An 18,529-nucleotide genomic window follows, 5' to 3' on the forward strand; every position below is an offset into this window, starting at 1 on the left:
CCTGAGTAGCTCTGATATGCGGGTGCATAATATGAAATGTCAATTACTTAAAATAAACTGGAAAGGTGATGGTACCTTGCACTATTTGCTGCTGCAGTGTGAGGTGATGCTCGAGGATCTTAAGAGAGTAGAATCTCCTCACATTATAGAAGGTGTATCTGTGTCCTGTTCTCCTGTATCTGGTGGCAAAGGATATTTGTGACTTGCTTTCAAGTCTGCACCCCACCCCGCCAATGCCTGAGCATTGAGAGCTACCGTGGTATAGCGGTTAGAGTGTTGGACTGGGATCTAGGAGACTTCCCTCTCTGCCATGGAAGCTTGCTGGGTGACCTTGGTCCAGTCACACTCCAGCCTACCTGGATAAAATTGAGGCGAGGAGAAGGATATCTCTGGTATAAATTAAGGAGGTAAATAATTAAGGTACTCTTTGAGTAGGAAGCTTGCCCTGGAAGTCTTTACAACTCTGTAGAGATAAGGGAAAGCTATTGCTTTGTCTTGGGGCTGAGAGAGTTGCCCCAGGCAATGAAATGAGATAGCATGGCACGTAAGGGAGAGAGTAAAATTGCGTAAAGCGAATGTGTGGTGTTATCCTCATTAGTTATGTTTTTGCTTGTAACTAATACAGGTATTTCACATGTAGGCTTATGCTTGATAATCTTCATGGGTATAGTTTTGTTTTCCTTATACTTTTTATTGCTTTTAACTTAAACTAAAAGCCTGGAGCAAAAAAAAAGCACTAGTTAGTTCAAGTCAATGTAAAATTCAGCTCCCTCGCCCCATCCTTTGCTGTGTCTTGATCCTCATTTGTTCCCTTATAGTTGCTGCAGTGACAGAAGTCACAACTGGCAGGATTTCCTTTTCAGGATCTTGACAGTAGACTTTGCAGATCTGTTAATGATTGGACTTTTTGGAGGACATTGATTCATAGGGTCGCCATGAGTCTGAAGCGACTTGACGCCGCTTAACACACACAGCTGCCCTTGGGTCCCTCCCTTGCTAGACCACCTGGTTCTGGCCAGTGATGCATAGCTCCTCCTCCTCTCTGAATGCCCTATGTGTAGTCCTACCCCAGACCTATCCTTTCTTCAATTTAGTGTCTCCGCTGCTTGTTCAGCGGGGTAAGGAACAGAAAAATATGTCACTTTTGGCAGTTAATGCTCTCATTTTGTTTCATGTAATATCATGGTAATAGAGTTTTTAAAAAAGGATTCAAATTTTCTCACCCCATCTAAAGGCCAGTGTAGGGCACATCAAATATAGGTAAAATAATTGTGCGTGGTCATAAATCAAGACAGGTTAGGATCAGTTTAACCAAACTTTTGCTGTATGTTCAGTTTACACTAAGGAAGGTTTCTGCCCAGAAATTAAGTGTGTGTCCTGAATTGGGGCCCTCTCTGTACAATCATGGACAGGTGTACTAGAAAGCTGTAAATGAGTCCTAGCAAGTGAAAGATACAAATCTGATCACGTTATATATCCAAGGGCATAATTTAGCAACTTTAAACTTGTCAAAAACCTGAATGGAACTGGAATGAAAATACATAAAGCAGATAAATTGAGTTATCATAAGTAGCTGATCACTGTTACATGCTTTTGCTTTACTGAAGGTAAAAATAGTTGATGTTAAACCTGTTCAGAGATCTAAGGGTTGGATCCAACGGAGGATTTCCATGGTTAGAAAGAGTTTTTTGTCAGTTCTTCCCTCTCCTGTTGCAGATCTGACTCTCCCTCATACTGAACCTGAGGGTTCCCTGTCCTCAAGAACAAAGGCTTGTTCCTTCTCCAAAGGCTGCTGCCTGGACCCTCGAAGTAGTCACATACCCCCAGTCTGGTTGTAGAAACAAGTTGAAGCCCTAAGGCTCCAATAATCAGTTCACTGTCTACTATAGCCGCGGAGTGTCTGACTTAACAAGAATATATCTTTATAACTGTGTTTGATCATGAAAAGGACACGCTGCCATGCATAGACTTTTTTGATCTGCTCTGTTCGGGTAAGTGCAGAACAAATGCAGTGCTGGAGCTGTTGCGTGTGTGGCAGCTGTGCTGCTTGCTGTCATAGCAGCCACATAGTCCTGAATGGAACTACAGAGTCTTCTGTAAGGATGTCAACATTCTCCGGTACTGGGAGTCCTCCATATCAAGACAATCCAATATTGTCAGCTCTGCCAGTGTGTAGGTGTACAAGCAGTCTGGAGGTTCTCAATGCAAATTATGCTCAGAGCCAGCTGCTCTTGAGTAAGTACAAAAGAGTCATTTTTCAGGTAATAGGTGTGTCAGCACTACTACACTCTATCTTACAGCTAAGTCTACACTGAGAACCTTGGTAGCACCATTTGGGCAGACAATGGCCCAGCAATGTCTTCCAGCCATGTCTGAGTTTATACGTCATTGGCTGACTCCATGATCTACTAAACTCATCTGTGCTTTTATGGCACTTTAAAAGGTCACTGAATAATGTGGGCAAGGACTCTGACAAAACTGTTCATCTGGATGTGTATTGGTCTCTCTTCTGGAGTCTGAGGCAAAGATCTAGAAGGACCATCACTTGCTAGTTCCTAACCATTTTCAGGGTAAGCAAAATCTCTGGTTAAAACCTATTGACTTTTTTTTGTGTATGCATTTATTCTCATACAGTTGTAGTGTTCACTGAGAGCAGCATAGTGTGGCATTATAGTCTAGCTGGGAGGAAGAAACAGCAGAGAAATTTAAGTGTAGTATGGTGGCAACAGCTACTGGATGGCTTCTGGAAAAACTGCTTAGTGAAACATGGTACTGCTAGACTGCCCAGTGGCTCTTGAATACCATAAAGATTTGATATGTTCTTAAGAAAATGATGGTTTCTACATGGTTTTTAAATACCATTTCTTTTGTCCTAGATTCATCATGTTGTCCACAATGGAGCCATGTATAAAAGACCCTTCATTGAAGCTTTTGAGGAAACGCCAATGCTGGTTGCAGTTCTGACTTACGTAGGCTATGGCGTCCTCACCCTTTTTGGATATCTTCGAGACTTTTTGCGGTACTGGAAAATTGAGAAATGTCATCATGTAACAGACAGAGAAGAGCAATTGGTAATTGTTTCCAAATATGTGGTTGAGGGGATGGGGTTGGAGATAAACCAAATTTGTTAGTAGACAAATTTGTCAGTAAATAGCTAGCCTTTTCTAGTCAAATGTAGTGTTTTGGTAATTGGTTTGATCTGAAAACTTAATGAAATAGTCATGTTGGTGATCTCTTGTTCATGGGGAATATATAGGTAGGGCCCTTCAAAGATGTTCTAAGAAGGTTGTCATAACTGGGTAGCAACTTTCTCAGCTTTTGAATTCATAGAGGACATGAAATTTGGTGTAGCTTAATTTTGTAACCTAAAGTGCTTTATGGGAGGCACAGGCCTAACTCCAAATGGCTAACGACTTGGGGATTGAATTAAGGTGACCTAACAAGAAGATTTTTTGCCTATTAAAGGTAAAAGAGAAGACAAATGGAATTTGTTGACACATTGTTGTAGTGAATAACAGAGCAGATTTTGTTTGGGATGGTCAAATTTGAATCTTGCACAGATTTTTTTATTGTGAGTTAATGAGCGATAGGCGGCTTCATGTTCCTGTCAAAATATGGTAACATCTGGTTCTGATACGCTGAGGCAAGTCTGCAATAAAGATTGGTTTTCATGTTTCGAACCTGGGAGCCACAAACTCTCAGAAGATTGTGATAAACACATGGCCTGCCATAAAAATAAAAACCCAAGTGTGCAGCTTTGCATACAGGAGAGTTGTTGTTAACTCATGCAAGTGAACAGCTTGGTTAGGGATGTGAAGACCTGGGTAACAAACTGGAAAAAATCAGGAGTGGAAACCCTATTTTTCAGAGCATGTTCCCCCCCCCCCCAGATTTTCCAATGCGGGGGAAATGGAAATTTTAGGGGGCACTAAAAAATCACCAATAAAATAGTGACTGAAATGTTTTTAATAGAGTGTTAACTCAGAATGCGTAGATTGAAGTTTTTATGGAAGGCAGTCTGTGTGTGTAAAGTGCTGTCAATTCACAGCCGACTTATGGCGACCCCTTTTTGAGGTTTTCATGGCAAGAGACTAACAGAGGTGGTTTGCCAGTGCCTTCCTCTGCACAGCAACCCTGGTATTCCTTGGTGGTCTCCCATCCAAATACTAACCAAGGCTGGCCCTGCTTAGCTTCTGAGAGCTGACGAGATCAGGCTAGTCTGGGCCATCCAGGTCAGAGCAGAAGGCAGTCTACAGGATTAGAAATAATCTCTGTTCATACAGTATACATATGCAGCATTTATTATTTAAATGTGGCTAGTTTTGTCCACAATTAATTTGTGTATAATGATACACTATTGAAGAGTTTGGTGTTTTCCATATTAAAGTTTAGCTGGATATCTCAATAGGCTGGCAGCCCTATTATGAATTTATGAATGGTTTCTGTCCAAATAACACATTTTATTTTCTTCACTACAACATTTGTGGTTTCTGTTTTCAGTCTTTAATTTTTTCCCCATATCTCTCAGATGGCAAAAACTAAAATGCGTGTGCTGAGGTAACATACATGCAGCAGCTTGCTGCTTTCTGTTTTTGGTCCTGGGCATATTTGTAAGTTTATTTATAGATGACTGAGATATTTATACATTTAAATTTTCCTAAATATACAAAGTAATGCAGGTTAACTAAGTTAACTATATGTTAACTAAGGGGTTTTCCACACAGGCAACCTATTCGTGCTTTTCTTGGCACTTGATCTGCTAACATTGGAATCATGTTGATCACAAGGGTTCCACACATTTTCACATTTTTCGAGTTGCCATATTGATTTATTTTCTTACAGTCATGCCTTAAAATGCAAGATTTTTGATCTAGAGTGCTGTTGTCAGCACCGGTGGCATCATAGTGCCAACCCCCCCTTTTTGTTGCACATGCACTGTATCAGTATATCGATATGCTGAGGGGCTAGGCATGCACATATGTGAGAATCGCCATATTGTCCCTTTGGAAAAAAGGCCCTCCACTCAAATGTTCACCCCAATATTTGGACGTCTGGCGCTGCAAACTGGTTTTTAAAAGTGTTCCTGTCTACCAAAGGCAGCCAAACAGAAGGGAGTCGATTGCTCCCCCATCTAGTCAGTTGCTTTCAGGCAGCCAGTACTTAATGTTTAGTCATGTTAAATGTCTCTAACAGGCTGCCAACAATGCAGTGGGGTTGTTCTGCAACAGTCCTCATCAGAACTGAAAGTGATAACAAATACCCCCCACACCCACGAAGAATCAGATTCCCACGAAAAATAAACATAGTAAGGGGGGAGGGGCTGGACATCAAGACACATGCATGTCTTATAGCAAGTATATTGCTATCAGTGTTAAAAAAATAATCAGACTTGCCTACAGACATCTCTATGCAAGGAAAAAAAATTGTGGAGAGAAGTGGGGGTTGGGGCATATCAAGAGGGCCAAACACAAAGGCAAAGATTGAAGGCTGATTGGCTCGAAAGGGCAATGAGTCATGTAGGTGTATCAGTTGTGGCTTCTAGGTGGAGGGTTCATGGAAAAACAACACTGTCTTAAAGCACTCTATGATATATACAGAGAAAATCTTGCATCAACACTGAGTAGAAAAATACTTTCAAATATATTTTATTATTTTTCCTAATTTGTGGGGTGGGGAGATTTTAGGTATGACCTTTTGATCACTTTTAATGCTGTGTTACAGGATTTTGTCCCTTTGTACCAGGATTTTGAGAACTTCTATACCAGAAATCTGTACATGCGCATTAGAGATAACTGGAACAGACCAATCTGCAGTATTCCAGGACCCAAGATAGACTTGATGGAGCGGGTTTCCCATGACTACAACTGGACCTTCAAGTGAGTAAAAGGTTTTCAGAAAGCTTCCAGGCACCTTATCTGTGGAGGACACTGCCTGAAGAGAAGCTGATGATCGTGAAATGTGTTAGGCAGTAACATTTTAGACACTTTCTGTAGTGCAAGTTATAATTGCACCAGAACTGGACTGGAATCTTTCGTTCTTGGCTCTGCTATCTCATCTTTGCAGTAAAACACCAGCCTGCTATCAAGATCAATGCCAGTGTCTGGCCCCCCTTTTTTTTACCTTTTCTATGTGTCCAGAGGAGGGCAGCAAAGATGGTGAGGGGTCTGGAGACCAAATCCTATGAGGAAAGGTTGAAGGAGCTGGGTAAGTTTAGCCTGAAGAGGAGAAGACTGAGAGGGGATATGATAACCATCTTCAAGTACTTGAAGGGTTGTCATATAGAGGATGGTGCCGAGTTGTTTTCTATTGCCCCAGAAGGTCAGACCAGAACCAACGGGTTGAAATTAAATTACAAGAGTTTCCGTCTAGACATCAGGAAGAATTTTCTAACAGAGCCGTTCCTCAGTGGAGCAGACTTCCTCAGGAGGTGGTAAGCACTCCTTCCCTGGAGGTTTTTAAGCAGAGGCTAGATGGCCATCTGTTAGCAATGCTGATTCTATGACCTAAGGCAGATCAAGAGGCATCTTAGCCATCTTCTGAGCATGGACTAGGGGTCACTGAGGGTGTGTGTGGGAGGTAGTTGTGAATTTCCTGCATTGTGCAGGGGGTTGGACTAGATGACCCTGGTGGTCTCTTCCAACTCTATGATTCTATGTTGCCTTGTCAAAGGTTGCAGCTGGTTCATACTTGGATCCTACAGAACCGCTGATGAGTGGTCGTTGGATAGCTTGTATAGGAAAAGCATCTAGTGGCGTTTTTACAAGAAGCTCGTGTGACAGCAAAGGATAAGAATTATTTATGTAAGGATTGGGTTGATGAGGTATATGTTACTAATTCATCTAATCACTCTAAAGGTGCTGTATTGATACATAAGAGTATGTCTTTTCAGGTCTAGCAAGTGATTACAGATCTAAATGGTCACTTTATTATTTTGGTAGCGAAAATCTCTGATTCTATCATTATTATGATTAATGTGTATGGTCCAAATGTGGATGCTCCAGACATATTTTATCGGCATTTCAGTCACTGGGTAAATTTTGTTTGTTGGTAGGGGAAGATTTTAATAACATACTAGATACACCTTTGGATCGAAGTACACCCCCATACAAAGAATATTCTTTGATGAAATCTACACTTAAAGCCTGTTTGGTTGAGCTAGGTTTAATTGCTCTCTGGCAAGTATTTCACCTAATGGATAGAAATTATACTTTTATTCTGTGCGTCGTAATTGTTTCCAGCTAGACTACTTTCTTGTTTCAGCTTCTCTGATGCCCCTGATTACTGCCTGTGATATAGATTTTATCATTATTTCCGATCACCCCCCCCCCCCCCAATATCATTAGTCCCTCTGTTTCCAGGCTGGGTTAGATCACCTGGTTTATGGCATCTTAATGTTTCTCTCCTTAATGATGAGACTTTTAAAAATCAGATGATGGCTGAGTTATCAGAATATTTGACTATAAATCAAATAGCAGCTCGTACATGTGGTATTGAATGAGATGCTTGTAAAGGATTTATTAGAGGGGAAATCATTGTGTATGCATCTGATAAGAAGCTTAGAGAAATGAAAGAAATAACATTGAAGGATGGCAAACTGGCTTAAAAGATATTATCTATGTCTCCCACACCAGACCATTACCAGGAATTGCAATATGAACAAAATAATATACTATCAGTGAAAGCAGAATATGCTCTAACTTGTTTGCACCAGTCATATTGAGAAAGTAGTGAGAGACCAGGTAAAATTCTAGCATATTGTTTAAGACAGCAATAGAATCACAATAACTATATTCTTTTTATCAAAGATGAGAAGAATACAATACACACTGCCTCTAGTTAAATAAATCTACAGTTCTATAAGTATTATTCTGAATTGTATAGTAAAGGCAGTGAACTTACAGAAAACCATCTGGAAACATTTTTCTCTCACCTTGATCTTCTTCCATGTTTAGATATTATTCAGCATCAGATTCTTGCTAAGCCTTTATGCATGGATTAAATAAAGGCAGCGATAATGAATATGAATAATGGCAAATCTCCAGGCCCAGATAGGTTGCCCATTGAATAGTATAAAACCATTGCAGATTTCTTAATTCCAAAACTTTATCAATTGTATAACAAGATTTTTTAGTCTGGCTCATTGCTATCATTGTTACAGGTATCACTGTGATTCCTAAACCAGAAAAACACCATAGCTAGCATGCAAATTTTCAGCCTAATTCTTTGGATGTTAAGATATTAACTGCTGTTCTTGTTAATGGATTTCAAAAGGTTGTTACAACTTTGGTACATGTGTACCTCATATAAATTCTACCTGGTCTACAAGACTCTGACAATCTTAGGATGGTCACTGATCTGATTGCTTTAAATAGTAAGATCTGACCAAGTTGCCATTCTTTCACTTGATGCTGAAAAAGCTTTTGACAAAATATACTGGAAATGTATCTTTGTTAAATTGACTAAATTTGGTTTTCTTCACGAATTTTTGAAATGGAGTAGAATTCTTTATTCATTTCCCAGCTCGACGGTGCTGGTAAAAGGGTAAAGGTAGTCCCCTGTGCAAGCACCAGGTCTTTACTGATCCATGGGGTGACGTCATGTCACGACGTTTACTAGTCAGACTGTGTTTACTGGGTTGTTTCCCATTGCCTTCCCCAGTCGTCTACACTTTACTCCCAGCAAGCTGGGTACTCATTTTACCAACCTGACTAATGGCATATTTTCCACCCTATTCTCGCTTGAGAGGGGTACTAGACAATGTTGCCCTCTTTCTCGTCTTACTGTTGACTTGTGTTTTGGAACCTCTGGCTTGTGCTATTAGACAAAATAATAATAATTGTGGCGCTATACATAATTCCTTGGAATATAAAATTATTCTTTATGAAGATGATCTTTTATTATTTATTTTTGGAACCTCAGTCTTCCATTCCTGCATTAATGATTGTGAACAATACCTTTGGATACTTGCCTGGATATTCAGTCAATTGGACGAAGTCTGTGTTGATGCCACTGGGAGACAATATATCACAGAGTGCCTATTTTTGGTGATGCTCAGATGTCATTACTTATCCTAGAATACAGATTCCTAGAGATATTACACACATGATTATGCTAAATTTTATCAAGCTAATTGCTGATATATCTTTGGATTTAGACAGATGGGTAACTTTAAGCTTGTCTCGATGGGGCAAAGTAAATACACTCAAAATTAATATTATACCTGGGATTATTCATATTGTACGTGCAATTCCTTTTTCAGATATATTCATAAAGTTTATACTTGGTTTCGGAAATTTATGTGAGGTTCCTCACAGCCTTGAATTTCTTTAAAGAGGATGCAACTGTGTCCATTGGGTGTCCCATGCTGTGAGATTTGTAGCATATGGGTTCTCCTCTCTCATGCATGTTAATGAAAATTATGACAGAAACCTCACTTTGAAACTCTAACAGTGCATTCCTAAGGAGAGTTACTCCAGTCTAAGCCCATTTAAATGAATTGGCTTAGACTGGAGTAACTCTTTAGGAATGCACTGTAATACTTGTTTTCTGAAGTCTGTACAGAAGATCTTGTAGTATCCCTCTTGAGAATGACTAAAATAATGGCAGTCAGAATTAAAATCTGCCTATAGTTTCCTTTTTGAGGTAGTACCAAGCCTCTGCAAATGGTACTTTATTTGGTGTTTGGGCCAGCTTGTCAAGTATCTTAACTGATCTTGTTTAGTAGGATTACTATGAGGTGGCTTTTCTTGGAACTGATCTAAATGAGCAGGACTAGTTCCCAAAATTGTCATGTTGTTTAAGAATACCATTGCTTTCAAGAGCACTGGCATGTGTGTGTGTAAAGAAAACAGCATTATCTTTTTTTGGTGCTGTTTGCAGCAGTTCCTGGCTTCCAGATGCACTTCCTTTGTGTGCCTAGAGGATATCCTGTTTTAGGGAGTGACAAGTGCTTGATCTATAAGTATGGAGGGAAAAAGTCTTGAAATTACCAGGGAGAAGTACCTTCAGTACTGTTTTGCAATTCTTAAACAAGCTTTCACGGAATATCTGCTAATACATAATTTATCTTAATTTGCATTTATTCAGACCAGACATGTAAAACATGTTGAAAGATGCAGAAAAAAAAGTTCACTTAGAGCTGAGGCCGGTAACTGTGAGAGAAGTAGGGTTGCCAATCTCCATGTAGTAGCTGGAGATCTCCTGGTATTACATCTGATCTCCTGCCGATAGAGATCAGTTTACTTGGAGAAAATGGCCGCTTTGGCAATTGGCTCTTTGGCATTGAAGTCTCTCCCCAAACCCTGCCCTCCTCAGGCTCCACCCCAAAAATCTCCAGGTATTTCCCAACCTAGAGCTGGCAACCCTAGAGAGAAGCCTTGCTGTGTTAGCTAAACTGTGAAACAGAAGAGTGTTGGTCTCAGCTGCTGCAGTGAGTGAAACTTTGAATGGCTCTCTGGGCCAAAGCCAATTCAGTGATCAACTGGCAATCAGTGGGGCTGATTGTATGTATTGTACTTAATAGCCACTCCCTCTGCACCAGATCACAAGATGGTTTTATTATTTATATGTTTATTACCAAAAAAGACATAGAAAAGAAAAATAGTTGAATATACCTGCAAACTTAAATCTGTTGAGCCTATCTCAAAAACACCCAAATAATCAAGAACAAATCTTCACATTTCCTGTAAACAATAAAAGGTATCCATCTTTGAATAAATTCCACCTAAATAAGCATCTTTTATTCTCTTAGATGTTTAAACATAATACATGCTATGTATAATTGAGCATTCATCTACTTACCACATGAATATCATTACAGTATATATTATTAATGTTACATAATACACACTATGTATAATTGGGCATTCATCTACTTACCCCAAAAATATCATTACAGTACATATTATTTTACATAACATACATTATATGAAATAAGCATGGAATAAAACAGTTAATGTATGAAAGACCTATAGATTCTTTACCAGACATATCATGAGAGATCATCAGCCTGCCCAATCCGCACACCAAATGTCCACCATCAGGTCCCTACAGTGTTGGCGAGCCCACGGTGTACCTTCCAAGGCCTCTGGTTGTTAGGTCAGGTCCATACGGCGTTAGCGAGCCCACGGTGTACTTTCCAAGGCCTCTGGTTGATGGGTTAATTACATGTCTCCTCATAACCATAGCATCCCCACACTGTCAGGCAGCTTGTATCTTTTTTATTTCTCTTTCGGTGGATCTCACGAAAGTGTTCCCCCAAATCAAATGCTATCAGTATCTGATTTAAAAATGGCCAGCTAATTCGATCAAATGCCTTTTTTTTGCATCTACAAAGTAGAATATTGTAGAGACCTCAGTCCCTTGTGCAAAGTTTAGGCATCATCTTGTGTTCTCTGAAAGTTGTCTCCATTAAAACCCAGTTTGGTCTCAATTAATATATTGATCAAGGAAGCTATTTAGGATTTTGGCTAAAATGGCCATAAATATTTTACTGTTAAATAATGAAATAGGCCTGTAGGCAGATGTAGAACTTAAATCTTTCCCTTTCTTGGGAATCAAGACTATATTGGCCTCTGTGGCATAGAGGGACCTGGCAACCCTACTGTCAGAATGTCTAGACCCCATCTGAGAAGAATAACAGTTAAATGCTGCTTTTCTTCTACCAGCTTCCTCCCTTTCTCTTTGGGGTTCCAATGGCCCAAATGATTGGTAATTTCTGGCTTCATTGCCCCAACAGGGTGAAAAAGGGATTAGCTGATAAGTGGACCAGCTTAACCCTGTCCATCACAGCCTCTTCCCAGAAACCCGCACCAGTCTTAACCTTCTAAAATGAGTCACACAGTTTCTTTAAATATGGTACTAAAATTCATTAGAATAACCATCAGATCCTGGAATTTTGTTGGCATTCAATGATCTTATAACCTCATTTCCTCCAGTGAGACTGATCTAAAGAAGTATTTTAACTGAGGAAGATAAGATGATTTTTGAACTCTTGAAGCTTAAAAATTGGTTTACAGTATGTTTCCCTAAAGGAACTGACTGGGTTTGCAGCCTTTGTTGAGATTCTTAACATGCTGTGTTGTTAAAATACAGGTACACAGGGAAAGTGATAAAAGATGTAATTAACTTGGGGTCCTACAACTATCTTGGATATGCACAGAACACTGGACCTATCATTGAGGCAGCAGCTCAAGTTATTTTGCAGTACGGAACTGGAGTATGCAGCACAAGGCAAGAGATGGGTAAGTTCTATCAGCAGAGCAGAACTTCCTGCTCTCCCTTTTCCCACTGCAGCCCCGAATGCTGCTCAAAATATGTGTCTTGGAAGATGGGGACCCCTATGAACAGCATGAGGGGTAGTCAGAGGTCTGCAGCAAGACAGGGAATTGGCCAAGATCATGTCCTCCTTTCTGTTAGCAGAAATCCTCTGTTATATGTAAGCCAGTATATAGTAGTTTTCATTTTTTTCTCAAGTATTTACGATATGCTCATGCTCATACTGCCTCCAAGAATTGTGTTGCAAGGTTTATTTGCAGCAGAAGGACCAAAAACTCTGAATGAGTTTTTTTTTTTTACTGTAACCAGTAGGGTAATTTTTTTAACAGATTCCCTATTTTGTTTTCCCCCATTTGTGTTTGTCAGTTTGTTTTACTGTATTTTAGCAGTATTAACCTGATAATGAAAAAGATGCTAACATTCACGTACTTTCTCCTTTCAACTTGCATATACTACTTATCAGTAGAAAAAACATCTCAGCACGTGTCTAGCCAGCAGCACCTGATTAATTTTGACATCGTTTGTTTCCTTATGTGCAGGAAACTTGGACAAGCATGAGGAGCTGGAACGATTAGTGGCCAGATTCCTTGGCGTAGAGTCTGCAATGACATATGGAATGGGATTTGCAACCAACTCAATGAACATTCCTGCTCTGGTTAGCAAGGTATGGAAGCTTCAGAGAGGAATGACCCAGTCCTGTCTTCATGGATTCCTCATTTATTCTCTGCATTTTAGGGTTGAGAGTAGGGGAGAGAGTGATCATCCCAGTATACTATTCACTTCTAAATTGAAAAACTTGGGGGAATGCGAAATGAATAAACATTGGTGGCGGGGAGGGGACCTACTGGCTGTCACAAGATTTAAGAATTGTGTAGAAGATTTCTTAGTTTTTTCAAGCAGCATTGGCACAACTAAATGTCAATTTGGAGCTAAACCAATTAGTTTTCTTTCTCACTTAATCTGCAGAAAATGGTTCAATAGAGTAACAAAATTCTTTAAGAAACAGAAATCCTGTCATAGAAAATATATGTTTAGGGGTGATTTAGTAGGCAAGCATACTTTAATTTTTTTCCATTTTGAGCTCATTTACATGATATGCTACTCTTTACATTGGGCATGAATATTTATTTATTATATTTATAGTCTGCCTTTCTGAATGCAGATTCAATACAGAAAAACGGAATTACATAAGAAGAAAATAATGCAGTGACAGCAGGATAATACTTACAGCAAGTTACTACTGTGCTGTTCACCCACTTTAAAACCCATCTTGAAAAAGATACTGCAGACCATTTGGGCAGATCCACAGGTGAATGTTCAAGGAGGCAATATATATATAAACTTCTACACATTCCAAAGTGATGGTGCCAGTCTTACATTATGCATTTGAATACAAAGGCCAATTACTGGTTTGTGATATGTTTTGTTTTCTCAACATCTGCTGCTTGCTCTTGTTCTCTGTGCAGTCTCTTATATGGTTCTGCACCTATTCAGATGCAGTCAGAGAGCATTCGGAGTCCAAAAAGGCACTCAAATCCACTCTCCTGGAGCAAGGAGTGAGTGTTTTTCTTGCTCCATTCTTTTTCTGATTACTACATAGCAGTTGCTCTAAGAACATTTAAGTGTTTTAGTCATCTTAGCTATTTTCCTCTTTCTGTTGTGTCTCTAATTTAGCTGGACTTTGTCTTCATTAGGTATTCTACCGGGATCACTCCCCCTCCTTTTAAGTGTATCTATGGCACATCATCCCACCTTCAAATGATGCTGCACTTGTCATAGCAAGATGTTTAGCCTCCAGTGGCCATAATCTTTTAAGCAAGGTGGACAAAAGAACACAAAACTGTGTCTTGACCCTTTTGCTTTAAATTCCCGGAGCAGGCTCATAGAAATCACTCTGCTTGTGTTTCTGGTTTGGAAGCAATAAACTCCTGGACTCCTGAAACAAGCAATCCCCTGGAAGCAACTTACAACAATTGGCATTGGATACACGATCAGATTTGACACTTTTTTTCACTTCACCAATGCTTTTGCTTCTGAAGAAAATTGAGTCCCGATTGCAGGAGGGAACCACAACACGTCCCAGTGTCACAGTTTGTATTTTAAGTCTAGCACTTTGTACTCCCAAAGTAAGACAGAAACCTCTCATCTATCCTGGATCTTTGAGGCTTGAACACCTTCATCCCTCACAAGAAAAATCAGATGGTGACTTGGCCAAGCATCCTTTCTCTGTTGGAAAACAACACTTGGTTTGCGTCATCGAGCTAAATGGTGCTTTCCACTTCGCCACAGGAAGTTCATTTGTTCAGTCCAGGTCATTTACAATAGCGGGTACTTGTTCTTGGCAGTGAATCCTTGTGTTGTCACCAAATGTATGGTGATTGTCACAACCTTGTAACCAGCAAATACTTAACCTTTTGGTCCAGATCTTTTTATCCAGAAATAATTTTCATCATCACTCTGCTCTGGTTGGAACTGTGCGCCAATGAGGAAAAATCTCAGTTCCTCACAACCTGTAGACTCTAATTCATTGATGCGGTCCTTGAGCCCAAGCTGAAGTGTGCCATCTTAACTCCAGCCAAACCCCAGACCAACTTATGTTTTGGGGGCATATTTCTGCACCCTGCTCTTTACCTCTGGGATGTTCTTGGCCTCATGGCAGCCACAACATTAATCATGATATCTTTGCATTTATAAGTGCAGATATTGTTTCTTCGTGCTTTCATCCCCCTTTGGGGGCAACAGTCCATTCACCTGACCATAATTCCAAAGGTCTTGCAATCCTTGTTATTGTGGAGGGACACCTAAAACCTATTCTATATCCCAGTGACAGTAGGAATCTATGTCCCAGTGACTGTGGCTTGCATCCAAATATGATTACTGTTTGCAGAAGTCACTTCTGCCAATGGAAGCGGGGAGTTGGCCTCTCCTACTTTTGATGCTTTGCTGTTTCTGGGAGACTAACCCTTGTGGGCGCAGTTTTTGAATGGCACAGCAGGAGGTGGGAGGTATGAACGCTAACTTCTACAGGCTGTACTTGTGCTAAATAGGATCCAAGCCAGTAATTACAGACTCATCTTCGTGGCAGTGTTCATTGTGGCTGACTGTCAGCTAACTATGCTTGGGGCTCATTAGACCCACATTAGTTGCCTGCAACTACTTGGGAGTATGAAAAGCTTTGGCTTCCCTTTCATCTTGCGAGCACAGTGGTCCAGATTGCTGCAGCGTAGCAGCCAAATTCTATTACATGCCTGGAAAGGACCATTTTTCTGTCATGTTTTCTTCATTGTCTTACCTTGAAGAAGGCCTTCTACATGGAAATCAGATGTGACGAAATGTCAACATTTTTCTCTTTTGGAAACACACCATGTTGGTACTCGGTTATGGCCCCTTTCTATATATACACCTTTATATTTTATCCTTGAGGCTTCTCCTTCCAGTAATTTGTGAGTCATTTTCTGCTTGGCCTTCCTGAAGCTTAGCTAAATGCTTTATTTCGTGGATTTTGCTCATTGTATCCAGCTGTTCATTCTCCTGGCACTTGCCCTGAATAGTTTCAAAGTTGTGAAAAGGTAAACTGAGTTCATCACACCTTGGGTTTAGGGTTTTGCTGTCTTCTGTATCTGCGTTTCTCGTGGCTGTTACATTTGCTCGCCATGTGGGGGAGCTTCATCCCTTGAGACAGGATCATACTCTAGGTTTTGTCCTGATGAAGTGGTGCTGATCTCCCTTTTCTACCCATGGTAGTATGACGTTTTGTCTCGTACATGTGCACTCACTGATGTTCCTTAAGAATTCTACTATCAATTGTTTACATATCAGTGGAATTTAATTTTTCTCATGTAGTGCCAATGTCTACCTTCTGCTAAGTTAGTTTGTAAATCACCCATGTTTGGGGATTTACATAGACCACAAACAAGAAAGACTGGTTGCTTACTTGTAACTGGTACTTCTATACTCGTCTTCTGTGCAGTCACACATACAACCCACCCTTCTTCCCTGTTGCTGTCATTTTGTTGTTTTGGTGGAGCTGCATGCAGTAAATCGAAGGAGCTGAATAGGCTCGCAATTGCTTCTCCCTGGCTGCTTCTGTGCAGGCATGGAACAGATATGTGTAACTGCAGAGATGAACACTCAGAGAATATAGATTTCTTCCTGTAATTTATCTGTATATAGCTCCCCCTTTATTTCCGAACTCCCACTTCATTCTAATTTATTTGAATGTATAAGTGACATCAAAATTCTTGTTTGTATACTATATTGTAAGATAATTATTTTATTTTATCTTATTTACTTTTTTTGCAGAAAAAGGGTTTATTAATATGCTATAGTATATACATAGGCATAGACACTATATTTTTACAAGAAATATTTCCTCAAAGCTTTGCAATTGTGACACATCATACCCTTTCTTTAAATTTGTCAGTCTGATTAGGAGAAAGATTTCCTTAGATTTCAGAATCCACTCGTCAACTGTAAGACTTAGGTCTGATTTCCAATATCTTGCAAATACTAGACTAGCAGCTGTCAACAGATGTGCAATTAAATTCCAATTGTTTTTATTTACATTATAGTCCGCTTTTTTCAATGGAACTCAAGGCGGATTACATAGAATAAATCAGTACAACCAACCCAGTGGGACACCCAAAAGACCATGCAATAGGCATTCAGCTTATAGAGATCTGGAAAACCAGCTGGAGAGTACTTACATTGCCATCGGTGAATATATGAGAATAAACAGGTTAACATTGTATCAAAAGCATATAGTAATAAAGATAATGCTTATGAATCAATTGAAAAAGTACTGTAAAGATCACCAACCCCAATATATTAAACATGAAATTCGCACTGTCAGTGAAAGCTATAAAGTACTATAACCTCTGAATGGTAAATACAATCCTTCTCATTAATTTTTTTTTTCAAATTTATTGACTGAGATATAAAGAACTGTGCATCTAGTTCCACAGTGGGCTTATGCTGACTGTGTGGCAACCTAATGTTGGAAACTAAGGAGACTTTGAAAAGCAACCTGAGTTACGACATGAAGGTCTGCTGTTCAAAGAAAAAAAAAAACCTCCCTACTCAGGATAATGTGAATTAATAATGCTGCCAGGCCACCTGCTGCATTTCTGTTGGTGTAAACAAGCACATGGTTTCGATTTAATGACAAGCCATGGGATGGACAGGATTCTTTTCTGCCTGAGGTGCTCCTCACTTGGTGGATAGGTGTGTGTGTGCAGGAGCCAAACCCATGGTCTGTGCAGGCAGACTAGTTTCATGTTTGTTGCCCCTGGAAGTTATTCTAGAAAAGGCAGGGCACTATTCTAAACTATGGTTTTACAGTTTGGACCAGATGCCAAACCATGGCTTGTCCTATCCATTAATCATAAACTTAGGCAGTGACAGTGTCTGTAAGGTAAATAATGTACACTTCTTTCCGGCTTCCAATACATGTTAGAAGGTGTAGGGAGGCTGGGGAGCACAGCAGTGCAGACGGAGAGATAATTCTGCCTGCTTGTATGCACCAGAATGGTCACAGGTTTTGTTGTGTAGAGTTGCTATATCAGCTATGGCTTTTATGCTTTGTGGGGGCAGCACGGTTCTTATCCAGCAACCCAATCAGTTCATCTGGACCAGAGATTGTTCAGAGAGAAATTGCAGACTATTTCCTGTTTTGTCTCGTCGTTCAGGGCTGCTTAATTCTGAGTGATGAGTTGAACCATGCATCTCTTGTACTAGGAGCAAGGCTTTCAGGAGCAACTATCAGAATCTTCAAACACAATAGTAAGTATTTCCCAGCAGGCTGATTCATATGTATAGCTTTTCAGTGTGCATATTAGACTCCAAGAATCAAGCTTCTCTGCACAGGGCCAGATTAATGGGTTGGGTGCTTTCAGTCTCTCTTCATGGGAATAAAGTTCTTTGGAACTGTTTTCTTTTGGTGTATAGATATGCAGAGCCTGGAGAAACTGCTCAAAGATGCCATTGTATATGGACAACCTCGCACACACAGGCCCTGGAAAAAAATTCTCATTGTTGTTGAAGGTGTATACAGGTAGGGTCTATCTCTTGCATTTAGGATTCTTTACTGTTTCTGTCCATTTTGAAGCAGACTACCAAAAAGCAAATGTATATGGGCCCTGATTCCTGAGCTCCTTCAGCCTCACCATTTTTCATTATTCTTATTTTATTTAGCACAAAGGAGTGTGCACGCTGCAGCAAATTGTACCAACGCTGATCTATCTAGTATATTTTT

General features: G+C 40.0%; 1 protein-coding gene across 1 annotated transcript in view; it reads left to right on the top strand.

The window, feature by feature from the left end:
- The window catches only part of SPTLC2 (serine palmitoyltransferase long chain base subunit 2), a 76,449-nt gene that overhangs the window by 19,613 nt on the left and 38,307 nt on the right, over nt 1-18,529 (top strand). Inside the window, exons 2-7 of the mRNA XM_056851382.1 lie at nt 2,877-3,071; nt 5,722-5,876; nt 12,094-12,242; nt 12,816-12,940; nt 17,964-18,057; nt 18,223-18,328. Coding sequence (XP_056707360.1) covers nt 2,904-3,071; nt 5,722-5,876; nt 12,094-12,242; nt 12,816-12,940; nt 17,964-18,057; nt 18,223-18,328 — 797 coding nt within the window. The 5' untranslated portion in view covers nt 2,877-2,903. The remainder of the gene's footprint in view (nt 1-2,876; nt 3,072-5,721; nt 5,877-12,093; nt 12,243-12,815; nt 12,941-17,963; nt 18,058-18,222; nt 18,329-18,529) is intronic.

This window comes from Euleptes europaea, chromosome 6, assembly GCF_029931775.1.
Source record: "Euleptes europaea isolate rEulEur1 chromosome 6, rEulEur1.hap1, whole genome shotgun sequence".
NCBI lineage: Eukaryota > Metazoa > Chordata > Lepidosauria > Squamata > Sphaerodactylidae > Euleptes > Euleptes europaea.